Source organism: Eublepharis macularius, chromosome 2 (assembly GCF_028583425.1).
Source record: "Eublepharis macularius isolate TG4126 chromosome 2, MPM_Emac_v1.0, whole genome shotgun sequence".
Taxonomy (NCBI): Eukaryota; Metazoa; Chordata; class Lepidosauria; order Squamata; family Eublepharidae; genus Eublepharis; species Eublepharis macularius.
The window spans coordinates 156255660-156282946 of NC_072791.1; the positions used below are offsets into that span (position 1 = coordinate 156255660).

At 42.5% G+C, this 27287-nt stretch overlaps 1 protein-coding gene across 10 annotated transcripts in view; it reads left to right on the forward strand.

Moving 5' to 3' along the window:
- Nucleotides 1–27287, forward strand: part of TNS1 (tensin 1) — a 390644-nt gene that overhangs the window by 325551 nt on the left and 37806 nt on the right. For 5 of the 10 annotated variants that reach the window (XM_054971388.1, XM_054971391.1, XM_054971397.1 and 2 more), the window contains 4 exons: nucleotides 12327–12526; nucleotides 12828–12966; nucleotides 20324–20416; nucleotides 24227–24262. In XM_054971388.1, coding sequence (XP_054827363.1) covers nucleotides 12327–12526; nucleotides 12828–12966; nucleotides 20324–20416; nucleotides 24227–24262 — 468 coding nt within the window. The remainder of the gene's footprint in view (nucleotides 1–12326; nucleotides 12527–12827; nucleotides 12967–20323; nucleotides 20417–24226; nucleotides 24263–27287) is intronic. The other 5 variants (XM_054971390.1, XM_054971393.1, XM_054971392.1 and 2 more) reach the window with 3 other exon arrangements.

Below are 27287 nucleotides of genomic sequence, written 5' to 3' on the forward strand. Positions count from 1 at the left end.
CATGAGGTGGAAGAGGATGGCACTGCAGGTCAGGAATGGGATGTTCACTTGCTCTAAAGCTTGGCCACACGCCAAGATCTATTTAGGGGCTTTGCGTATTCTACAAGCACCACTGGGGGGGGGGGCAGTTCTACTTAGGGTCGTTCCACTGTGCCTTGCAACATCGTCTGGAAATCAGTACAGTGGCTTCTGGTTCTGCATGGCTAGCAGAGGCAGTAAACAAGTAGTTGTGTAAATTCTTGGGGCCTTACTTAGCAGGTTGCTATGGAGAAAAGAGCCTACAAATGGACTTCAAAAGTGTGGCTGTTCCACAGTGTTCCATTACATATGCAGTATTTATGGAAGTTGTACTCGTGAAGCCAGAAGCTCTGAAGAGAAGAAGGTGGCAATGGACCAGGTTTTCACTGTGGAACTTCGTATTCAACAAGGACTACTGGATGCTTTTTTTTTTGGAATGGGGGAGTCTTTTTTATCAGTGTCATACAGTGCAGTCCTAAGCAAAGTTACACTATTCTAAAACCATTGAAGTCAGCAGGCTTAACAAGGCATAACTGTACCTCCCACAATGACAGCCATTTTCTCACTGGTTTTAGGACTGCTACTGAAATAATTGCTAATATGTGTCATCTCTGTTTCTCATAAGGCATGTCTCTGTAACAGAAGATGTGTTCCATCTGCCCCAAAACAGGATACTTTGTGTCTTCTGGTAGCCTTCTTTAAAATGTAATTCATTCGCTTGTAAAATTTGCTGCATTTGGCTTGGAGATTAGCTTCTACCCATCCCTTTTCCTCTCCTCAGATCTTAGGGAGAATATCACATAGATTTTGCCTGCCTCTTGTGTTGCTCCAGAATTAATGTAGCAATCTGATAATCTGTCAGTTTACCCTGTTGCCTCCCTTTGGAATATTAAGCTATGGTGTATGCATACACCAATGCATTTTAATAGGTGGAATATCCATATTTTTGCATGTCACGCTGGAAAAGCTGGAGTAGACAGGTATCGTAAACTGGTATGTCGGCTACATCAGTGTTTTGGGGCATGCCTAATAGAATTTTGTTGGAATAGATATCCCCCCCCCACACACACACACACTCACACAATTATCTCTGTAGATGCAGAGGAGTTAGCCGTGTTAGTCTGTAGTAGCAAAATCAAAAAGAGTCCAGTAGCACCTTTAAGACTAACCAACTTTATTGTAGCATAAGCTTTCGAGAATCACAGTTCTCTTCGTCAGATGCATGGAGGGCAAGAAGAAACTCCCCACTTCTCAATTACTGTTGAGATCTGGATGAGTCACCACCACCACCAATACATACTGGTATAACTCTGCTTAGGATGGCACTATAAGTTATTTTCCAGGCCCATGATAAAACTATATCTCACCCCAATACAACTCCAGAGTTGTACAAGTGAGATTAAGTTGTGGGTTGCAGGCTGTTACTATTTTAAGCCTGAGCTGAAAAAAATTAAATCCCTCATAAAATAGTAGGGAGAGGACAGGATCATAAAAGTTTTAAAATTCGAAGAGTTTTATTAAAATTTGGTTAAGCATTGAACAACGGTGCTTCTTTATATTGATGGGGAATCTCAGGAGGCCAGTAGGGGTGTGCACTCAGATATACTCCGTCTGAAAATACACCAACAATTCGCTGTTTCTGGTTGCCTCAACGATATCCAAAATGATCCCAAACCTCCCAAATTCCAAGAGTAATGCACATTTGTCTCCTGGAATTTTGGGAATGTTTCAGATGCCAGGGCCAAGAAGGAGAGAGAGAGAGCTGGCCTGCCAAACACCGATGTCTCCCTCCCTTTAAATTTAAAATGCCATTTTTTCTATGCAAAGACCTGCAAAATTGGAGGGAGACAAAATATAAGTGGACAGATATTAAATAAAACAAATTAACACCCATAAAATGAGAAAAAATAAGATTCTAAAGAAATATGAAAAATTATATAAAGATCACCAGAAGACCACCAGAAAATACATGACTTTGAGTTTTCAAATTCACATTCACTATCATGCAGTTAGACCCTAACTGACAGCTGATCAGGTGGACCTAACTTCTCTATTGTCCGTAGGAAATAATTGCTACATTATTTTCTTATGGGCAGTAGACCTAGTCTCCGAGGCCAGGTCTTTCCAGTCAGCTATTATTTAACATCTCCAGTCCTTTTGAATTTGAAAGGGCCATAGCATTTTATGGAGGTAGACTTAGCCTATGATTTGAAGGCCAGGTCTTCCCATAGAAAATAGAAGAGCAAGATTCAGGTTCAGTAGCACCTTTAAGACCAACTAGGTTTCCAGGTTATGAGCTTTTGAGAGTCAGAGCTCCCAGCTATTAGACCTGAATCTTGCTCTGTTACTACAGACCAGCATGGCTACCCGTCTGAAACTATCTTCACAGGAAATAATTGCCTTGTAAAATGTAAAGGAATTGGAGATGCCCTCAAACAGCTGTTTGGTGAGAGTTTCCTCTCTCTCCCACTCTGCTTCTGCTGCCTCTACAGGGTGGGGAAATGGGGGACAATTGCTAAAATGGTCCTGAATTCTCAAGAACCACCCCTCCGCCCAAACAAATGGTGTGTGGGGGTGAGTGGGAAATCCCGTAACTATAAAGAAAGCCCAGACAATACATCGACAATACAAAGCCCAGAACATTTAGGATAACAAATCCCCAAATCCTTCCCCAAATCCAGATCTAAAATTAATCTGAATTTTTTTAAATGTGCACACCCCTAGAGACCGGCCTTGGCCTTGCATTAATGTTGCTGTGGGTATAAATCTATTAAAATGCAAATGGGCATAAATGCTATTAAAGAAGGATTGTTTCCTCCATGGATATGTGTGGGTTTGTGAATTAAGTCCCTGTGTTCTCATAGTTGAATTGTCATTGAGAGAGGAGTTGCTGTTGGAATATTGCTTTGGCATCTCTTCCAGAATGAGAAAGAGAGATGGCTTTGTTACAGATATTGCCTATTTTCATGCATGGAAAATAACTGAAACATATAATATGCTTAGATCTGTTTAGAATCAAGTAATCTAAAATATAATTAGTCGTAACTTTTGACTAAAAGGAACCTTCATGTCCAAAGGCAGTTCATGTACAATAAACACTGAAGGAGAAGAATAGCATGCCCTGTTTGTAAGCTTCCAGGAAGCATCCAGGCAGCCTCTATTGGAAATAGGATGTTGGGCTAGGTGGACCTGCTTGTAGCCCTGTACAATAATAGATTTGCTGTTTTTTGCAGCAAAATAGTACAAAATAGGTTAGATGACATGTTTTGCCAGAGCAGTGTCATCTTTGGTCATAAAAGTATGCACACTTTTAAGTTAACAAAGTTATTCATCAAGCAAAACGACAGTATACTTAATTTGTAGGTATAAGATAGATTCCAAAAATAATAGTAATGTATTACCACAAAAAAGTAGGAATGTGTTCACAGTTCTGTTCCATGTAGGATTTACTGTCTCTCTCTTTAGAGGGATTCAATTCAAAGAGTTTCCATAAATGTTTGTGAGCTTTAGTAGGGCAGAACCCCAGGTTTGAAGAAGGAATTAGGCCACTCCTTGCTGGGATTTCTGCTCCAGTCATAGAAAAATGGATCTCAGAAATGAACTAGGTTCAAACCATTTCTAAGTCACCAGCTTGAATCTAAGAGTTTATATGAGATTTCAGATACAAGCCAGGCATTTAGCAATGGCTCTTTAAAGGTGTAGCTCATTTCTGAAGGCCTTGAGACTTGAACCAGGCACTTCAGGTGCTTTTGAGAGTCTAGAAGTCTGTATTTCTGGGTTTTCAGAAGAAAAACAGGAACTAAATTGTTTCTGATCTTCTTGAAGTGCCTGGATCACGTCTGAAAACCCAGTGTGTGCACTTCTGGATCTTAGTAATTGAGAAATGATTCTCTAAATGCTTGAATCATTTCTGAATTTGGAGAACCACCTCCCAAGTACCAGGATTGAGTCTCAGGCTCATCCAAAGAAGCTGAGATCTTGTTTTGATAATGAATCCCAATCTAGCTGAACTTTTCTATCATCCCCACAGAACAATAAATGCAAGCTTTCAAGTTCCCCAGAACTGTTCATTACAGGGCTGGATCAAGAGGGGTGGCGGGGGGGTAGTCTGCCCCTGGCGCCACGAAGGAGGAGGCACCGGGTGCAGCTGCCAGCCGCCAGGAGCGCACGGCGGCAGTGTGGGCGGCCTCCCAGCCCCCCGCGCTGCCTTTCACCTGCCCCACAGGACAGGGGGTGGCCGGCTTGCCGCGCACCTCCTGTCCTGCGGGGCAGGCAAAAGGCAGCCGGGGGGGGGGGGGCTGGGAGGCCACCCACATCATTTGCCTGCCCCACCAGCCACCCCCTGTCCTGTGGGGCAGGCAAATGGCACGGGTGGCTTCCCAGCGCCCCGTGCTGCCTCCGCCAACTCTGCGGCATGCCGGGGCACCCGGCTTGCCGCGCAGGTGGCACGCTCTGCCCTGTGAGATGATGTCATGGAAGTGATGTCATCATGCAGTGCCAGGAGCGAGTGCATGTTGCGCACACGTGCAACAGTTTGGATTTGGGTTGCCCTGGGCGCTGGCAACCCTAGATCCACCCCTGGTTCATTAAGTAGGATGTTAAGTAACAAAAAAGAGGAGGAAGTTTCAGGATATGATGGCAAATCCCTTTAAAGACCTTAGCGGCCAGGGACCGGCATACCTACTATTGTGTACTGAGCCTGGAGCTCAGAATGATTTCAGCCCAGAGTGATTTCAGCCAAAACAAAGTTCTTTATTGCCAACCAGAACAGACAGACGACAGCAGACACTACTCACTAGATGACACTACACAAACACCAACCAAATGAAACAGAACAGAAGCCCTCAATTTATACACAGAAACCCCGCCCCAGAATAGCCAGCAACAAGTAAGAATGTGTACTTTGAATGCCATCATTTGCATGAACTGTATACAATGTAGTGTGCAGGCAGGTCACTGATTGGTCTTTATTTGAGAGGACTGATTGGCTGCTGCCCCCGGAAAGTAACCAATGAGGATGCAGATGAATATACCCAATGAGGATATGTAACCAATGAGAATAAAGTGCGTTAGGAACCTTGACCTGTTATGGAGCTCAGTGAATAATGGTAAATACATTCCATATAGCAATTACCTTAGAGGACTTGTTTTGCCTAACTCAGCCCAATACACAACACCTACGGGACTGCCTCTCACCATATGTGCCCCAGAGAGTGCTGAGATCAGCCAGTAAACCTCTACTGATGGTCCAGGGTCCCAGGGAGGTGAGACTGGCCTCAACCAGAGCCAGGGTCTTTTCAGTCCTGGCTCCAACCTGATGGAACTCTCTATCAGAGGATACACGGGCCTGCCAGGATCTCATAGCATTCTGGTGGACCTTCAAGACTTGAGATGTTCCGCCAGGCATATGATTGAGGCCAGATCAGCAGTCATCCGGAAAGCCTCCCAATCAGCCTTCTGATAGGGGGTCATGTGATCATCTGGTCGCCTGTATGAGTTACTGCCTGATCGAAAAAGCTTGATCCCCCACTTTTTATCCACACCTTTGTGTTTTATTGGCAGGGAGTGGTGACTTAGTTCACTGCTCTGAGTGGGGTGTTAATCTGTCAGAAAGAGCAGTATATAAGTGCACTGTTACTATTATTATTGTAAGGCTGAGAGCAATAGAAGAATGTGATTGCTTGCACCTTATTTTTGATGTTTCGGTAGTCCTAATAAAAAGGTATTCCACTATTGTTGCTTTTAGAACATTTCTATGGACTGCCTTCACTTTAGGCATAAAACTGAAAGAGCAAAGTTGTTAATTTCTTAAAACAAGCAGTTTTAGTCACAGTATTGTTATTAGCACGTCTTTGGGAGAATGAATGTATCTTTTTGTCAGACAAAGCTTCTTGGTGATAAGTATTTATTTATTGGCTTCATTTATACCCCACCTTTCTCCACAACAGTGACCCAAAGTAGCTTACATCATTCTCTTCTGCTCCATTTTATCCTTAGTACAGCCCTGTGCGTTGCTGGCTTAAGGTCACCCAGTGAGTTTCCATGGCAGATTGGAGATTCAAACCTGGGTCTTCCAGATCCTAATCCAACACTCTAACCAATACACTATACTACAGACATGACTCTTCAGTGTCATCTTTATGGTTCAGTTTAAAACGGTCTTTTCTCATGATGATACATAATTGTTGCTGGTTTCAGTCGTGGAGGGCACTGTTTTCCTGTGGCAACAGAATCATGCTGAAGGTTGTAGAAGATGGTGGCCCTGCTCTAAGGACAAGGATACATTGCATTACAATTTAGTAATTCATTAATAAATATTGTGCAGAAGGGAAAGAGTTCCAGAGAACATTTACTTTTGCTAAACGTTGCTAATTCCAGTTTAAAAGTCAAGCTACTCTGAGCTGAGGCGTTGCCAGTCTTGGCTCTGAAACACTAGTTCCCTTCTTCCTCCCCACTCCACCACCTTGAATGGAAGAGAAAACAAACCGTATAAAACCCAGAGGGACTGAAGGGTTTCTCACAATGAGGCAAGGGGAAAGGATTGAAGACATTTCTAATGTGCCTATAACAGCAATACAGTAACAGCAGCCACTCTGGCGTGGGAGTTCAGTGGAATGCATTGCGCCAGAGAGCAATGGCTTCATTTCAGGCTTTCCCTGCACACGTTAGCAAAATTGTTGTGATTTTTGTTCCCATTGCAGTGGCCATTGACCCCTTTCCATGCCTCATTGATTCCAAATGCATTTCTTCACTGAGGCTGCAACTTTCTGGTTCTCTTCCCCCCCTCCCCTCCACATCCGCTCTTCCCTCCCTTCCAAAAGAATAGAGAATTACTCTTTCAAGGTCTCCTAACACTGAAAGCCAGTGCCTTGCCTTACATTGTGGTATGTTCAGGGTTCAGTTTAAAGTTGCAGTGGGCTTATGTTGACCTCCAGGCTTGAGCCAGCAATTCAAAATTTAGTCTTCAGCAAGGAGCTGTTCAGAAAGAAGTTCGTCATCCATCCATTCCTTGTCAAGAACAGATGATGTGAATCACTGAAAATGCAGTATCCTCATTTTAAAACAATTCTGTGAGGGGGGAGGACTGCCCAGACTGAAGATAGTGTAACCACCCACTTTCTCTCCAGGGACCAAGTGACAGATAACAAAAATCAGTGAATGTTTTGCATGTGTTACTTGAATGAAATGTAACCATTAAAACTTCCTTGTGAAGGCTAAGATTTATTTTTAAACAGCTGGGAAATGTTTTTAAAGGTTTAAAAGCAGTCAGGTGATAGATCTAGTGGAAAATAGACTGTCCCTCCTTTTTAATGAGAAATCTATTGCTGCTTTATTTAATGAATGTTGCATGTGCTGCTTGAAGTCTTTGCTTCCTCTGTCAATGGATTTTCCTTTGGTTCGGATGTTGCATTTTGGTTGCTTCTGTCGCCATGGATTCTGGCTCCCTCCTCTTTCTCTCTCTAAGTGGGCTTCTACATTGAGCATCTGGGAGCACAGCCCAAAATCTGTGTTCTTTTTTCCTTTCAGCTATGAAAAAGGCAAAGCTCTGTGCAGGAAAGGGCATAGCTGTTACTAATCAAGGAGAGATCTGATTTGCCAAGGGACTCAAAAGCAACTCAGAAGTCCCACGAGTTTTACAAACTTTGAATAGGATGTCTCGCAAAGTGTCACCTTCTGTACAGCAAGTGCCTTTAAAAGGAATCATGCAAATGCATTAGACAGATCAAGGTGATCAGATCAAGGCATGGGGCGGCGGGGTTGTTGGCACTGATATAAATGAAGAGAAGGGAGCTGCAATGGAATCCAGATTCCTGGCTCTTTCCCCTGGCTAGCACTTGAACATGCTGAAATAAGGCAAATCCAAGAATAGTTTCTACAAACAAAGAAGAATGAGGTAAAAAAATCTCTCCTTTTAGTGAGCAAAATCCTTCTCTCTTGAGATTTTATCCCCTACTCCCCCCCCATCAATGCCTTGTAACAAACATTGTCTCAGAGCTTCATAGCTTTTGATTGATGCGTTGCTAACTCTTAAGTGCATGCATTTCCCTGGCACTGTCGTTTATGGCACAGCTGCAAGGCACATTTGAATTGCTGCAGTTGCTTTCCCCAGCAACCAGGTTTCCATGTTAACAAAACTGAATAATGCAGGCAACTTGTAGACCCTCTCTCTTCAGCTTCCTCTGTATGAAATTCTCTTTGACATCCATGCCTGCTGGAAGAGTATACTTTGTTTAAAAAAAAATGATCATGTAAGTAGTAGGCAAGCTTATCTAGGCTCAGTTTAGAATGGGCACACTTAAAATGGGCTTATATAGGATGATTGAACTCAATGTTTGTTATGTTTCCCAGCCCTCTTGGGGAACCCCTTACTGCTGCTTCCCTTTACCCAAAATTTACCTTGTAGCAGTAGCAGTGAAAATAGATGCTGCTGCAGCAGTCTTGATTAACTTTCACAACAGCATCCTTAGACATCAGAACCCTAAGACATTTTTGTTTTTACGGCTTTTGGATCCATAGGATCCCAGGGTCCTTTGGAAACTACATTTTCCATGAATCATGGCACTTGCAATGCTGTTGTAGTGTTCTGAGGCCTAATGAAGGCTACTGTAGTAGCATCATCACTGCCAGAAAAGTTTCAGTGAGTATGTGAGGAGAGGGCAGCTGCGTTAATAGCATGGGCTCAAGTCAAGTGATCTGAACCTGAACTTCCAGAAGAGCTGGACTAGAGATGGGTACGAACAGCAATATGAACAAAAAAAAGCCACGAACAGCCCAATCCGCTGTTCATAACAAGCTGTTTGTGAGGTTCTGTTCCTGGCGAACGTGTTCGTTCCAGCCGTTCGTAAAGCCAGACAGTCTGGCGCCTTTCAATCAATTCCCTTGGCAATGTAGGCAAGGACTGTCTGGACTCTGTCTGAACTACTTCTGGATTTCCTTCTGGCTTGTAACCCCTCGAAGTAGCTTCCCGCAGACAGTCCAGTTTTTGCCACTGTGAAGAGAAAATGACAGGAAAGGGAGGGACCCATGGATCATGGCTTTCCCAGGGTCCAATCTCTCTGAAACGTGGGGGGGGGGGTCTTCAGAGGACACTGAGGACTATGTCCCCTGCAATTTTGGTGGGTATTGGACATTGGGAAGGTCAGTTTGTAACCCCTCAAAGTAGCTTCCAGCAGACAGTCCAGTTTTTGACACTGTGAAGAGAAAATGACAGGAAAGGGGAAGACCCATGGATCATATATTTCCCGGCTCAAGTTCATCTAAGTCCCAAGGGGGCTGTTCTGGCTCCCACAAACCTCTAACTATGAACATGTTTGTGAACAGGTCATGATTGTCGATGTTCGTGAATCCCTGTTTGTGGATGGCAACAAACAACGAACATCGTGTTCGTTTTCCCCCCCCTGTTCGTGCCCATCTCTAATCTGGACTTGGCTCATAACTATCCCAAAATTGCCAGAGTACTCCAAAGTCTCCCATTTTAGCCTTTGGTTGCATCACTGATGTCTGGTTTGAAAGCTGCCTGCTCTCCCCAGGGAGCTCAGGAAAGTCATTTGGGGAAGAGACGGCGCAGAGGATCTCTGAGAGAATTCTCAACACCTTCATCAAACTGCAGCTCTCAGGATTCACTGGAGAAAATACACCAGTTAAACTGCTTTTTAACCAATACAAGATTCAGGTGTACGGACAGTCGGTGAAGAGAGAAGCATTAACAAATCCTACATTTGTAAGATTTGTAGGAATCTGTAGGAATTTGTAGGAATCTGTAAACTGACTAGGGTTGTCTGCAGACAAGCAGGACTGCATGTTTATGATGGGGCTTCTAGACAAGTGGTTCTTCATTCTGGGACAGTAGAAAGGAGTTTGTTCCCTCTTCGGATCCATATTGGATCAGATCCAAATCGCTTTGGAGTTTGATGGAGGCATTTCAGACCCACAAAGTGCTCAGGGGGCATCTCTCCACTCCCAGATTTACTGAGGTGGTTGTGATAGGGAGAATTCCAATGAACTGCAACTTATAGGTCCCCAGGCTGTGGATACTGCAAGGCACACTGGTGGCTACACATAAAGATGTTAGGAACCCTGATTATTAGTGATCCCACAAACTATTGTGCAACCTTGCTGCAGCATACAAGAATACCAAGAACACAGGGGACTACATTTCTCATCAACCCCAGGATCCATGCACCCTCTGTACCAATGTATAGAGGCCTCAGGAGAGCACACCTGTAGCTCACTAGGAGCTCTGCGGACTGATCTCCACCTCAGTAAACAGGGGAAATGAATACAGTGGGGAAGACTTTCAGCAGATACAGGACATGTGGAGACCTCTATATCATATCTGCATCCCAGTAATATCATGAGGTGAGCAACAGCATGTGAAGAGTTAACCAATTTGGAATAAATCCAGTTTAAAACCAAATTAAATGTGGAGATCAATTTTGAATTGGATGTGGGAGCAATCAATCTGGTACACTGTTACATAAGGTTAAAAAGGTAAAGGTAGTCCCCTGTGCAAGCACCGAGTCATTACTGACCCATGGGGGGTGGGGTCACATCATGACATTTTCTTGGCAGACTTTTTGTTACAAGGTCGTTTGCCATTGCCTTCCGCAGTTGTCTACACTTTACCCCCAGGAAACTGGGTACTCATTTTACCGACCTTGGAAGGATAGAACCTTGAGCCGGCTACCTGAACCCGACTTCCACTAGGTCGTGAGCAAAGCTTGGGCTGCAGTACTGCAGCTTATCACTCTGTGCCACGGGGCTCCTACACTGTTACATGGCTTTAACTAAAAGTGCAGTTCTGTGCTGAGTTACAGGTTCAAACTGCAGTAACTTTGCATAAGATTGCACTGTAAATGTTTATGTTGAGTGGAAACAAATAGTGCATTATTTAATGATAGTGCCATAATGTTGTTCTACTTTCTCTGTCATCAAACTATCAATTTGAGTCAGGAAATCTGGGTCTCATTGCTAAATAAATGATCTTTTCTTTGTTTGGGGGGCTAGTATGAGATACTGGAATTGTTTTCCTGGTCTGTTGTTTGAGACTGAGAAAAGTGTGATAGACAATAGAATCCCAAGACTAACAACCAATCTACATATTCAGAATCATATTGGTGGTTACTGCTCTGTTTAGATTGTACCTTTTCAGTCTGCACATGGGGGATTCATTGCTTGCATTTTTTTTTATAAACACTTTCTACTTTTAGAAGTGTAGTACATAATGAAGAGGCTTAGGCTAGAAATTTTGTCCCTCCTGTGTAGTCTTTTAGACAATCGAGGGAGAAGAACCAACCAAGTGTTTACAAAGCCTTAAATTTATTTTCCAGGTCAAGCTGGGCCGATCCCTTGGGGACCTGTGCATTTCCCTAACTGTGGCTTTGCTCAGTTATTAAAGTCAAGTTAGAACTATTCCCAGACTGTTGTTTCTAGTACAGTCTGGTCTAGATTGCATACATGTGGAGGTTTGGTGTGTGGTGGGTTGTCATAGCTGTAAAGTAGAGATTGGCCAGGATGACCTATTAAACCCTTTTACCTCCAAAAGTCTGGCTTTCTTTTTTAAAGTTTTTTTTTTCATGTGATGAATATGCTCTGGTTCTCCTGTTAACCATTTCACAGTCCATTATTGGAAAATATTAGAGTGGGGTGTAGAGGGCATGAAGATGGAAGGCAATGGAACTCTGGTGGGAAGGTCCAAGATGCCAAGGAATATATGACATCAGATTAATGGAGGCTGATCACTAGAAGAAGCAAGGCAAACATTAAGACTGCCTGTAGATGTGGTCCACACTTCATTAAATTTAATGTCCCAGTTCATATTTTTTAAAATAATCCAAATTGAGCAACCCTGTTGCCATGAAAGTATGTGGGAAGTAAAATATGAGCTAGGGCACCTACAGCAATGTTTTATCCTACAAAAATCCCAGTTATGTAATCTCTCCAAAAGTAGAAGAGGGGTGTATCAGTGGTGCCTTCCAGGGATTCCAAATTGCCAAGGACAGTCGAAGCTCGTCATAACTTTCCCCAATGGTGCTACTTTGTATGTGTTTTTTTTTAAAAAAAAAAACATTATGGGCTAGGTCAATGTTGTTTTGAGTCTGGTTTTCTTGTTTTCACTACAGTCTGTAGTGGAAAGTGAATTATTTGCCTATTTTCCTCCCATCAACTGATTATAATACTCCTTTGTTTCCATCCCTAGAAAACATCCTAAAGATCCAAATACTAGCCCTGTATCCTTAAGGATATTCTAAGTATATTAAAACTCATGCTTGGCAACCTCATTTCTCACAGTATAATTGAACTTTCAGGAGTGCAGTCACCACGGGAGAAGTCACCAGAAGAAATTGAAGGCCCTATGCGGAGACGAACCACCAGTGAAGGCCAGTATGAGAACAGTCCCCAGGACCCCACTTCGCCACGAAGCCCTACTGTTCGCTCTCCAGTTCACTGTGTCTCACCAGAGGTGGTCAGCACCATCTCTGCCAATCCTGGAGGAAGGCCCAAGGAGGTGCTTTGAAAAAAATAATTTTTTCCCTCTCTGATCTCACCTTTCCTTTACATGCATAGAAACACAGAGCATGCTAGCCAGATCCATACGTTGCTTTTCATAAAGTTCCTAAGTGGCATATAGCAAAACAACAATAAAAAGTAAAATACAGAGATCGAGCAGTATAAAAACAAGGACAGAACAGCAGCGGAAAAGACATCTAGAGAAAAGGAATTCCCATTTCGCAATTGGCTGATTTCTTGAGGGGGAGGAGATGGGATATTGAATTGTCATCACTGATTCTGCTTTCTCTCTCTCATAGCCCCATCTCCACAGTTACAAGGAAGCCTTTGAAGAAATGCAGGGGACCTCTCCAAGCAGTCCACCGTCTAGTGGTGGTGAGACCTCTCCCCCAACCCCTGCCTTTCCTGTCTCGCCACAAACCCCTTACAGTAACCTGTGTAAGTTTCGTGGGCTTGGGCAAGCGGATGGGAGGGGGGGGATTGGTGCATGGCTTTAGCAAAGCCAGACTTAGAGGGAGCTGGTGAAACCGTTCTCAGCTTTCCAACACCCACCACCATTTTAATCACACCATCATCTTCTTGTTTCTCTTCTGTTGCCAATCTTGCCTCCTTACCCCCCATTACCTTTCCTCTCTGCTTGGTCCAACCTTTTTGTGATGCTACCATTAAGTGTGCATTCCCTCATGATAAGTGTCATCACAACAGCAAAGTGTTACAACTCTTGGGGAATGTAGTACAAAGCCATTGGATGCCAGAATAAACCACAGTGACATAGTCCCATGCTGTCTTCTGCTCTCTCTCTTTCCCTACTTGCCTCACTTGACTTGAGATTTTACTATTGTTTGTAAAGGTTTGGTAGCTAAGAGAGAAATTGAACAATTTTGATGACAAAAACTGGATTGGGGATGTTGTTAAATGAGTCTAGCATGCTGTTTTGGGCTTGATGGGCCACCAAATGTGCAAGTCTCTGTTTTAGAGAAATCAGTACAATCTTTTACTTGAAATGTAATACATTCCTTCCTGAAGCTCAGGGGGGAAAAAAGAAATAATTAAATTAGCCAGGCACATAAAAATCTTTCTGGATAATGTACTAAGCAGGATTAACAAATGTTACAGATTTGTATATAGTACTGACAGTGGTTCACTTCTAACCATCAGCAACACTTAATTGTTATAAATGCCTTACAGAACGCATAGGAATAACAATGATTTATGATTCATTACCCTCTTTAAAAACACAAGGGCAAACTTGTTTCCTTACTGAGGAAATACTGTTCCCTGTGGTAAAGATTCCCATTGCAGATGCTTGAAATAGGGGGATTATAACCTGTTTCTCTGGTCCTTGCTAAAAGCACTTGCATGAAGAATTCCTATCCTGTGGAACATCTGGCAAAATCATGGACTAAATCATTAATTGCATTCCCCTCATTGACATTTAAGCATTGCTCCAAATCCCTCTGCTTAAGCCATGTAAATCGCTTTGGCCTTCTCTTACAGGGATATTCTCAGACAGTGTAGTGTTCCAGGGGTTGATATTATTTGGCAAATTTATATATTTGCCTTATGACAAAGCAGTAGTGCAGCATCCGTAAAGTTGTGTTCATCCATAAAGTATCAGTGTTTGCATTACTAACAGTTTTTCTAGATATAAAGTGATGCCCCAAACTTACCATAATGGATAGGACAAAAAGGCCAGGGTTAAACCCAACACCTGAACCTAGCTTTGGAATGTCCCTGTGGAGATGTATTTAAAGTCCTGACTTTATTTTTCACAGAGAGACTCCCTTGAGTAATTTTTCTCTGGCTCCCTCTGAGTTTTTTTTTTCTACTAGAAATGGATACAGCTGTTTTCTGCAGGTGGGAGGAAATGGAAATTAACCTAAACTCTAAAGACATGCTTGATGTATCATTTCGGTAACACGCATCTCTGCAACTGGACATACTCATGCTGAACTGATAAAGAGTTACATAGCTCTTAGTGTGAAAGGTTCACTGTTCCAAACAAGCAGTGTTTAGACCTTTTGGCCCATCTCTTCAGCATACTGCTTGCACAGCTATATTATTAAAAGCTCCTGGTTGTAAATCAGCACCAGCCATGAATGTTCAAGACCTTTTTTAAAAAATAAAGTGTATATATATCACACAAATATCACAACTTATTCCATATATATTTGTATACACATACATTCACACAAACATATACACACATACTCTAAATGAAGAACATCTGGTTTTTATTCTATACAACCATGATGTAAGGGTATTCACCTCCGTTGCACACCTGTTAATCCTTCAGACTCTAATGAAGGCTATAAACAAACACTATATAGATTTGAGTAAAAAAATGTGAACTTGGTCATTTGAAAAAAAAAAGAAAAGAAAAAAAACCCAATGAATGTACCTACAGGATGGCAGCATCCACCACCAGCCAAGGGCTCTTGTGGATGAATGCATTTGGAGAACCAGAGACTAAACAAATGCATGTGTTTTTTGGCCTGTGGCTGAGCAGTGCAAGAGATAAAACTTCTGCACATTTATATGGGCTTCAGCTTGTGCTTATTTTGTATATATCAAGATCGGGAGTTCTTAACCTTTTTTGTGCCATGGACCCCTTTGACATTCTGATGAAGTCTATTGACCCCTTCTCAGAATAATGTTTTAAACCCTACTTAGGAAAAAAAACCCTGACTGACTACTTTGGAATTGGAGTCAAAATGACCCCAAATTACAGGAAAAATTGGAAACCTGATAGCTCCCTCAATCATGACATTAGCTACTAAGAAGAAAATCAGGCCTCAAGAATAACTTTCTTCAGCAAAGCAGGACAAAGAAGAGTAAAATTTGGAATTGGGGTCAAAAATACTCCTCATTGAAAACATCAAAACCCCATAGAACCGTAAATGGGATCAAATTGAGCCCACCATTTTTTAAAACATAAGACAGAGTTGGGAATCTGTAAAACTGTTTATTTTTAAGAAAGCCATCATTTTTAACTGTAACAATACTGAAACTTAATATAATAATAGTGCAATGTGAAACAGACCGATAACAGACAATAGTGCAATGTGAAATAACAGATGACACAGGAATGTTTTTAAATGCATAAAATAACATAATTTCAGTTAGATTTGTGAAAACAAAGATGTAAATTTTTCCCACCCAAGTGCACAGATCCCCTGAAATTTATCCATGGACCCCTTGGGATCCAGGTTAAGAACCCTTGACTTAGATGTACCGATAGTCACTGTTTGTATATATAGGTAACATTTTGCATTGTTTATTCTTTTGCCACAGGATCAAGGTAGTTTGCTGTCCCAAGTAGGGCAATGATGGGACAGGCATGGGAGGCAACATTCCTCTCAGACCTGCCCCCCCCCACTACTGCCTCGAAGAAGACCAGGCCCAGTGGGGCAACTAGCTCCCCTGGAGCACAGTTTGCACATAGAGAAAAATGTGGCACCCCAGAGGTCACTTGGGCAGTGAGTCAGCCTGCTTTCAGAGAAGATATTTGAATTTCAGTCACTGAACTGTTAGATTGACAGTGAACCATTATGGACAATCTATTGAGAGGCAACTGTATTTTGACAGTGATTGTATCCTGCTGATAAGAAAGCTCCATATGTGATACCTGACCCATGTTCGTAGTTTCTCACAGTTAAACAACCAAGTGCTAACTGAAGTTATTTGCAATATAATAAACACCAATATTTGGTTACACCCTTGCTGTTAAATGCTGCACATCTGGTGTGCTCATGGCATGGATGCCCCTGCTATAGGCCCAGGCATTACGGCCCACAGATGCCTCAAGTTGTTGGCGGTAGATCAGCTGCGAAACTGTGGGAGAAAATCTGACCTTTGCCTTCCTATTGCATGCTGTCTTATTTACTCTTCTAGCCAAGCATGCCTCTGACTGACTAACCTTTGATAACTTGGTGGTGGGTTTTTAAAAAGTAACAAATACAGCTTTGAACAGTTCTGCCAATATTTCATTGGGCTAAAGCTGGTGTGGCTAAATGTGGACCAACAGCAAGAGGCCAAGTGAGCAACTGGGAAATGGCAAATCTCTAGAAGTCGGAAATAACTGCCCCTTCCCTGTGATTTTCAGAACAGCACATACTGGAAACTTCATGAATACTTTTCCAGAAGAGGCTAGATCATATTTCCAAATAACCCTGGTACTCTAATTTATTAACGCTCTAGCTGTTTATAGCTACCATTGGCTATTTGTGTGTATATTGAAAATTCATGTTTGTCTAACTTTTCCACTAAAATAGTTTTCAGGTGATTTACAACTGTAGTTAAAACATTATAAATTAACAGTAACAGTTTGATGCTAAGCAGAGTAAAAATGAAAATGGGCAGCGGTACAGTACTAAACAGACCAGTTGCAGACAAACAGAGCAGATGTGGCCTTGTATTTAAATGACGTAAGTGATAGCATCAGGCAAGTTTTCGTGGATTAGAAATTCCACAGTTGGTGTGCCACCACAGAAAAATCCATTTATCTGGTGGCCACCTGGGGCTACTGGAGGGTGAGGGTGGGGCACACAGATAAAAAGTGTTGACAGGTTTTTATGGAAAGCATAGATTTCATTAATAAACTCCTTTCAGCTACCCTTCTTCTCCCTAATGCACTTTGAGTGATGTGAGCATCTTTGTATAGATAGTGCATAAATGAGTGAGATTCGGAGAAATAAAGGAATAAGCGATTCACTGTCCTCCTTGAGTCCTCTAGGAACAGAGGAAATAGAATATGCCAAACTTTGTAATGGTGTCTTCCTCATGGCCTTGTCATTATAGAGGTTGTTTCAAGTGTTGAATGTGAACACATTGGACCTTTGGGGATGCTCTTATTTGGTGCTTGTCCTAAAAAAGGCATGGAGGCTCAGCTAGGTTTCACCTGTGCATGATGTACTGCAGCCGTGGATGTCCTGAAGATCCTCTTAGCTGGCAGAGGAATGCTTCTGTGCCTCTGACTGGTTGTACAATTAGTTATGACCAAGCCTCATTCTTTGTCTTTGAGTGGGATGCACAGTCCAAACATACGTGTTCACTTTAAAATAATTTCTAGTGAATTCTGTGGAATTTCTCCCAAGTAAACACACAAAGGATTCAACCCTTAATCAAGGATAACTTTTGCTTTGTTTTGCTCTGAGATAACAGAAACTTTCACATAGTTAGATAATCAAGCTCCAGTGGACTCTATATATCATTCTGATATTCTATTACTTCCTCCTATCCACATGTGTATCTAAACTGATAGTGTAATGGTGCCCAACACCTTTACCCACAAATTTGATCAGGGAGCCAGAGGCTCCTATAGCAAAGCCTACAGTTTAAGGGAAAGAATTCAGTGCTATACCCAACCTTGAGGAAGCATAATAATCAACGTACCACATTCTTGAACATAAGACACTGCCTTACATCAAATGCAGCCACTGGACCTTTTCACTCTTCTCTGGCTGCAGTAGTTCTTCAGGTTCTCAGGCAGAGAAAGGTTTTTTTTCCAAAAGCTGAAGTCTGAAACTCAGAGGCCTTTTGCATGCGAAGTGCATGCTCAACCATTTAGCTACAGCCTCTTCCTGATGTGGAATTACTTGACCTTGGATCACTGCCCACAGAATTGCTTGTTTCCCTGTTGTTCATTGGAGCTGTGCAATGAATCCTAGCCAAGCCTGCCCATGATGAAATAGACCCTTGGTAACTGGCTTTCCTTTAATGCGCCTGCCTCCCTTCCTCTCCTCCCTCCCTCCTGCTGTGTCCCTGGCGTGGGTGCCCATCTGAAGCCGTAAGTCAGAAGATTACAATGTAAGTCATGGGGTGGGGCGGGGACCCTGAAATGTAGAATGTGTCAAATTCTTCTCTAATGGACAATAGTGCTTCATTTGTTTGCATACACCCACTAATCTCTGGGACAAGAATTTGAGCTTCAAGTTAGCGTGAATTTTTTTGGAGTGGGTGAAGGGAACTTTCAGTAGCAACAGATACCAGTAGCCTGAAAGAGGGAAAATCCATATTAGAAAGTTTTTGTGAGACTTGCTGTTTCAAACACATCCCACATATTACATCTGCATCTATTTGCTCCATTGCTGCCTGAAATGTATACATTAATTGTGTATATGCCTGACTGACCTACATGCTAGTCTCCATTTTGATTTGGTGGTGTCTGTGCAGTTGTGCAGATACTTCAGTGTACATGTCATGCATACAAACATGCACATCTGTGTACAATGTTTGCTGTCTTTGATACTCAATGCTCACTGTAGCGTTTGGGGTCCCTGTTTTGCCTCATAAGCATGGTGTAGACACTTAGCAGCTGCCTTGGCCAATTCATGACAAAAAAAGACACATGATGATGTCATGTATTTATTCATGAATTCATTTTTAAACATTCTGAGAACACTATGTTAAATTGCCATAGCCTACAACTTAGAACACGAGAATTGGTCACCTGGAGAAAGGCAGGTATCCTTTCCCCCAGAACTTCCCTGGATCCACTGAGGAAAATGAACCCTACAGACTGCAGAGCACGCTCAGATCCTGTGATGCACTGGTCCCTGTTAACCAAGTAGAGTGATGGGAAGGAGGGCTAGTAAAGCCCCAAACAGGCAGGTGAAGTTCTAAAAGTGCCCATCACATTTATTTTACAATGGTAGTCCATATCATGGGCCAAGTATGGTGTCTGTGTTGTTGCATGTGTGCTTCTAGAACAAATATAATGAGGTAGATGCCAGGTCAGCACTTAAGGTACAGATAATGAGAAGCAGTTTGTAAAAAGTGGGAACGTGGCTTACTTTGAATGTACGTTGCCCGTTTCTTGCTGAAAATATTACCAGACTAATGATGGGCTTGGATCCTGGGATGTGAAGTGGAAACACAAACAGACTTTAGTCCTGTTTCACTTGCACAAGAGCTTGTGCAGCACCTTGCACTTTTCTCCATATATATCACAGTGCCCAGGAATTGGTTGCACAAGATCTGATACAAGTGAAAACAATAACTTCATGCAAGTGAGTATTAGTTTTTTTCTTGCCTTTCTGCTTGTGCAAGATTTCTAGCAATTTTGTGCCAATTTTGTGCCTTCGTCAGAAGCCCACCAACTTTATTACCTTGCTTATTTTACAAGCCTCACCTGCTGCTTAAGTTAGTTGGTATAAATTGATGGCCAGAAGAATAAAATACCAATATGCCATGGGTAGACGGTGGATGCTATCAGAGTGTCATTTATTATCTGGACACAGAGCTATTGCTGCTCTAATAACAGCCGTGTCCTGCTTTGTACTGGTTTGGGGAGGACTGTGAAGAGCCCTCTCAGTTGCTTGTCAGGTGCTGAGATACGTCTTTGATTGCAGAGCACACCAAGTGTTGATGAGGCCTTTGTACTGTTACTTCCCAATACATTGGCCTTCCATGGTGTAGTTCCATCACCCCACATCATAAGATGTGCTGAAGAATTTTTCCCCCATTCAGATGCAGTTTTTAGGTTCTTTCTCTGTCATAAACAGCCAGCCAGGAAGCATTTTGAATCTGTCCTACACAAAGGAGAAGTGGTTTCTTAGCCAAAGGTGTCTTTCAGAGATGGGGCCCTACCCTCCTCAGCGACATTCATGTGGTTTCAGGTCAGTCACCCTGAGTACTTCCAGCTACACATGTACATAGTCAAGATTCAGTTACAATCACTTTGAGACTTTTTACAAACTTGAAGACACTTGGATTTATTGCTTTTTAAATTTAATTTAACTTTGCATTTTCTTTGCTAATATATTTCTCTCTTTCCCTGTCTTTTTGACAACAGTGCGTTCTCCACCAGGTCTGGCCAAAACTCCACTCTCAGCACTAGGCCTGAAACCCCACAACCCAGCTGAAATCTTACTGCAACAGACAGGAGGTAAGTGAGATAAAGGGTATCTTGAAGGGTATTTGGAGTACTGGAGAGGTTGATCTCTTGGGGAACAGAACATCGTAGCCGATTGAGATATGTTGTTTAGCCACTGTATTATATTATTTCCAAGATGGAAGAAACAAGGTTTGCAATGCATTAAAGAAATCTGCTTAAAGCAAACTGTATTTTAGCTCTATCTGGATTTTAATCCAGGAAAAAATCATTCCCTTCCTTAAATTTCAGCCCTGAGATGTATTACCTTCCCTTAGTTCTAACCTAGAAATTCTCCCTATTCAAACAAATGCCCAGGCACTTTTCAAATCTTGCTGAACCTAGCCCTTGGTATTGCCCCTATGGTGGTGACCTTTTAAAATATTCTATGGAGGGGGAAAAAAGGTGTTTCATTGTCTCAGTTCTGAACACGATAATATTCTGTTAATATATGCCTTTTTTCTGATTGCACTGTGAGGTGGGCAAGTAGCTGCCTGCCATATTTGTTCCAGTTATTTTTAACCATTCATGGCAGAGAGTGGAAAAATGTGTTGTATAGATCCCAGGGAAATTTGAAAAACACAAAGTGTATTTCAGTATGTCTTGCATATCTTGACCCCCAAATGTTGCAAACTTAGATTTAAGCTATTGTTCTCAAATTTCACAGAAACAATCCACCTTTTATAGTGATCTTGGAAGCCTGACACTGCAGCTTCCATTTTGTCACTGAAGTTCTTCTGATATTTTAAATTTAAGGTATTGAAATACAAAATCAGGCACAAAACTATTGTGGCTCTGATACAGCTATAGGAATGGGCAAGTAACTGCTTGTTATAAGTGATAGGCTAGGAGCATGGCCAGGAACAGTGACACTGAGTGCTTAGTCCAGGAGCTATACTATGACATACTATGACATTTAGTCCCTCACTAGAATATATTTCATGCCACTCTTTAAATAAAATATTTTATGTAGCTGCAGTGTACCTTTGAAAAGTTGTAACAGCTCAAAGAAGTAAGGCAGAGAGTGGAATAAGATGGCAGAAGACTTTATTCTCCTTTTAAATGCCTAGAGGAAATATAGTTGATATATTGCACCGATAAGGATTCTTTTGTCAAGATAATTGGTCTCCAGAGGCTAGAACTATCTGACCTATCCAACATCTAGTGGGTTCTAACTACCACAAGGTGGAAAGCGGGTGCAACACCTTAACTTGATTTGTTTTAGCTCTTTATCTGTCTATCTTTTAAAATCAGTTCTAAGCACTCTTCTTAGCAATCCTTGCAAATGCAGAGAGCTGAAATTAAAAGGTCAGGAGTTGTATATTTGTATGTGTTTACCCACCGTTGTGCCATAGTAACTTCTTCTGTTACCTGCTTTACACATGGTTCTTCTCTGCTTGAGAGGCACTGTGCTAGGGAAACTCCAATCTGACAGATACTTAAAGAAAATATCTAATTCCTCCCACTTTTTTGCAAAGTTTCTACATGAAAGCTCTTGCCCCCACTGCTCAGTGCTTACCTGCCATAAATTAGCAGTCCCAGATTGTTCCACATGAATTCCAGATCATGCATGTTAAGACTCTTTTATCCCCTGATTCCTTATTAGGTTCTGCAGTCTTTTCTTTTAGAAGTTTCTCATATACTGAAGAGGCTTATAAAGATTGTTGAAATATCATAGTGAGCACTAAAAAGCTTGAACTCTAATTGTAGATGCAGCCAGTACGATTTGCGTTTATTCACATTATGTTATTCAAAATCATGATAAAAGCAAACAACACATCGACATATTGCCATAATTTTAAGAATAAAGAGTAGAAGCCTTGTTTGTTTGTCAGGCCTTTGGAAAGGATATTAAAAGTAGGCATCTTTTAGGGGAGGGAGGTATTTGGGGAGTTTATTTTATCTGGTTTTAATCTGAAATGTTTTAATTATTACCTGTAAGATGCTGTGAGCAAAGGCAGGGTACAAATACTGTAGTAATAAATAATTTTCCTGCTGAGTTATTTAAATACTAATACATACAGCTGACGTTGCTTGTAATTTAGTTGCATAGGGAGCCGAGGTTTTACAGAATTGTTTTCAAATCTAGCAGCTTAGCAGTGTCCACTTAACTTGCTTACCTTATTTATCTGTAGCATATGCTTAGGATGCGACATCCCCCATCGGTCAGTAATGACTCAGTGCTTGCACAGGGGACTACCTTTACCTTTACTTTATATGCTTAGGAAGGCCCAGTGGATAAATGATAGCTAGTCCTGGAGAGAGAGGCACTGAAAGCATGGTAGAAGGGGTTGATATTGGACACTCTGGTCTTGTCCTCTGCTTCTCCCTGTGACCATTTGCAAAGTGTCCATGTATGTAGTCTTCCTAGGGGTAAAGCACACTCCGCAAAATTGCATGTAGACAGTCTGCATATGTAGGTACCTGGGCCAATGTGATCTTGAACACACGGAGGTGATGCAAATAATCAAGGAAATCAATATGTGTAGAGAGGGGGATTATGCTGGCTTTTCCTTCATGCCCAGATATTAATGCTATACATATACCAGGTTTGCAAAAATTATATAAGAATGTACTGTGAATAAGCAAGGAGGCTTGCAAATATGGAAGTGCCTTATTAGAGCTGCTTCATGGCTGTGGTTGATATACTTTCCAGTAGAAAGCGTTCCAATTAGAAGGAAAAGTTGATTTAGGTCTCCTGCAATTATAAGTGGTGCAAGCCAAAATAAATATATCATCTTCATGTGAAGACTCGCATCCTTTGGGAACTCATGAATGTAAGTATGATAGCGCTTAGTTGGTGTGTGACTGCATTCAGAGGTCAGGATAGGCTACTGTTGATAAATGATGCTTTGATTGAACTTCAGTAGAATGACTGCTGGCTGCCCAACAAACTAAGATTATTGATGGGTGCTCAACTGGGCTTCTAAATCACTCTTTGTACCTGTTTTGTCAAGTGTGATTTGTACTAACTGATTTGTTCTGAAGTCTGAATACAGATATCCCTGTTTGCTCATTAGTACCACTTCTCTTGTGGCCAAGCAAGACATGATTTCTTCCCCAAAGCTGAGTCTGGGTTCCTCCAACCCTTGTTCCTCTCATCAGGCATCAGCTGCTGGGAACTAATTTTCGAAGTGCCGCAGGGACCCAGTGTGGTGTGGGTGGAGAAGGGACTTCAGCCCCCACCCCTGTTTTCCTGGCTCCAAATGGCCCCAGGGCATTATTTCTCCTATGGCAAGGGCTGCACATGTACAGACCCTGCTGATGGACTGCCGCAGGCAGGAATGTGCTTCAGAGACTTCACTGAAGACTGTTCCTGAATTTTATTGGAAAAAATTACATCTGAGACATGGTAAATAGCATTCAGTGACATTGATTTCTGACCAGTTCCTAATAATGCTGTCTGGCAGTGCTTTTTTCCCTTAAAAAAGAAGTGCCAATACTCATGATGTTCACTGCCAAAAGAAGTGCCAGCACTGTAGAAAGAGACACGGATGCAACAGAAAGAGGTGCTGCATGTATGCTGAAACATACCACCAGAATAAAATCTCTGCTGGCCATTGTTTTGGATGCTTTAATGTCGTTGGTCACCATATGCTATGACTTGAGGACACTCTCCACCACCACCAATGACAGTGTACTCAGTAAGGTTGAGAATAATTGAGACCAGTTACAACTGCTTTCTCACTTGCTTACTAAGAGAGGGTCTCTGCTAATCTGAATCTTTCTTTTTCTTCTTTCTACCCTTCTCTACCATCTCATTTCTTTGTTACCTTCCACTCCCTCCCCACAAAACTCTTCCTTTCTCCGTGCTTTTCCCCTCAGAAGTAGATGGGGAGACAGTAGTTGAATCTGGTGAAGGTAAGGAAGGGTATTTTTTTTCATTGTACATGAACTGTTTGGCCCAAAACATGACACTAAACCATAGTTGGTGCTTGGCTTTCTGCTCACAGTCAAAAGATAGTAGGAAGCACCAAAATATTATCCAGGACTTGTGCAAAGGAATTCATCTCTAAGCAAATAAATGTGACAGAGAAATTGACATGGAGGTGATTACTTTTCTTGGAATGATGCTTTCAGGCTCACTGATGTGAACGTGCTAGAATGCACACATTGTCTCCTCCTCCCAAAATGCAGGCTTTCCTGATTGAATAACTCCACTTTTGCCAATCTATATTTTAGAGCCAATATTACATCATTTTCTGTATCAGAAATGGCACTCTTTGAGGTTAGATTTCAATCATACTCCCAGTATCATTTCTGTAGCTCTGTCATTTGCAATTGTCAGACTTAAGTCAGGTGAACATGTAAAAGCTGTGCAGTATGGGAACTGCTTTCATTCAGACTAATCCTATGCTACTCCACTACATATAAAAAGGGTACTATTTAGGATGTGCATGAAAACATGGTTACTTCCTATGCCATTGTCCTGTGTTCAGGTGGGTAGCCCTCAAGTCTTGACTTGCACCCTCAATGCCTCCCCTCACCGGCTACTGGGAGGAGGGCTGGCTGTGACTAGTCCTGGTCATGCCTGCATAAAAAGAAACGTTTTGGCCTAGCGCCAGGTAAGCCTCAAGGAGGAGGGCATTCCAAAGGTGAAGCACCACAACTGAGAAAGCCATGTCTCTGGTTGCCACCCACCTCACATCCACAAGAGGGGCCAGAGAGAACAGTCTTGAGAAGAGAAGCTTAACTGGCAGGCTGAACAGTACAGAAGGAACCAGTCCTTCAAGTACCTCTAATCCCAAATGGTCTTGAAGGTAAGAACTTTGAATTGTACCCAGAAACCAATGGGCAGCTAGTGCAGATCTTTTAGCACAGGGCTTTGATACTGACCAACAGCTCCTCAGTAGTCTCTGGATTGAGCTTCAGGCTATTTCCCCAAGTATTTGTTTAGGATTTCCACAAGCTGTTAAGGAGAAGCAGAGCTGGTTGTTATCCACATATTGGTGATACCTCATTGCCAACCCCTGGATGATCTCTCTCAGGGATTTTGTGTTATATAGCATGGGGGATGTACCCTTGAGGGAACTCATGACATATTTGCCATGGGCCAAGCAGCAATCCGTCAGCACCACTATCTGGAACCAGCTGTAGCATGGTGTCCTCCCCACTCCCAACAGAGCCAACCTGTCAAGAAAGATACCATGTTGAATGGTACCAAAAATCTCTTGAGAGGTCCAGGAAAATCAATAGAGTCACAATTTCTTGTCTTAGAGAAGATCTTCAGGTAGGATGACCAAAGCTATTTCCATCCCAACTCCAGGCCTGAATCCAGATTGAAATGGATCTAGATAAGCCATTTTCTCAAGCCCTCTTCAAGCAGCATTTCCAGTGCTGTCTTTACTTTGCCCAAGGTTGAAATATTGGCTATCAGGCAGTCATTATTTTAAGTAATTTGGGTCCAGGGACTACTACTTTAGGTGGCGTCTCAGACCTGCTCCTTTAAAAATACTCAAGTTTATACCCTTCACACTAGCAGCCCGGCTTGCAGGCAGGCAATCACTCACTCAGGAGTCATGAATGAAACGAAAGCAAGTGAAATCAAAGCAGATTGCCCTACTTTACACCAGCAGCCCGGCTGGCAGGCAGGCAGGCAGGCAGGCAGGCAGGCAGCCAGGCAGGCAGGCAGGCAGGCAGGCAGGCAGGCAGGCACGCACGCACTCACTCACTCACTCACTCACTCACTCACTCACTCACTCACTCACAAGTCACGAATGAAACTAAAGCAAGTGATAACAAAGCAGTTTGCCCTCCTTTACACCAGTAGCCAGGCAGGCAGGCAGGCCTCTCTCTCTCACACTCACTCACTCACTCACTCACTCACTCACTCACTCACTCACTCACTCACTCACTCACTCACTCACTCACTCACTCAGGAGTCATGTAAATCAAGTGAAATCAAAGCAGCTTACCCTCCTTTACAAAGATAGCCCCAGCAGCCCGGCTGCTGCCTCTGCTTCCTGCTGCTAAAGAGACAGGCAGCAGGGAGGCAGCCTTGAGGAAAAGGAATCACGTGGGCAGGGCCAAAACCCACGTGATCTCTTTTCAGAGCTACCAGAACACCGTTCCGGTGTGTTCCCCCTCCAAATGAGCCCTGGGTAGTTGTAGGTTTCTCCCATAGGGAATAATGGAGATTGGAGGTGGCTTGGGGCACCTTATTTGGGGGCGGAGGCATAAGGTAGAGGACAGTCAGGGGTCGGTCCTCTGCTAATTCAGTGGATTTTGCTTTCAAAATGCAACCACCACCACCCCCCAGCCTCCTGAATAGCCCCCTAGTTTTCCCCATTGAGAATAATGGAGATTGAAGGTGACTGGAGGCACTTTCTTTGGCAGGCCAGAAAATCCTCCCCCCTCCCCCCCGAGGTTCAATATTTATGAAACTTAGGAGGTCATTAGAGGACAGTTAGGAGTATGTCCCTGCAAATTTGGTGAAATTTGGTCCAAAAAAGACCCCTTCCCCAGGTCATTGAAAATTTTGAAATTGAGTTTCCCATAGGAAACAATTACCGAATTTTAGCGAACTTGCTCAGTATTACTGAACCCAACTGGAGAATAAATTTGATATTTCCTGAATTCCGGATTTTTTTCCAGTTCACTATTACTGAACTGAATCAACTAAATTTCTTTCCTGTGCACATCCCTACTCGCAACTCTGCAAGTATATACTACATTTTGAGCTGCTCCAGTAACACCAGTATTTGAAAATACAGTTTTTGCACTATCTGACCTCATAGGAGCAGCATGCACACACTGCTTCCCTCTCTTATTCTCTACCCAACAAAGAGCTGTTCATTTGCTTAACATAAACACTGAGATATATTTAAATGTTTTTGATATGGCACAGGATTTAGAACTTCCCTGATGGTTCTTGCATTGGATCTCA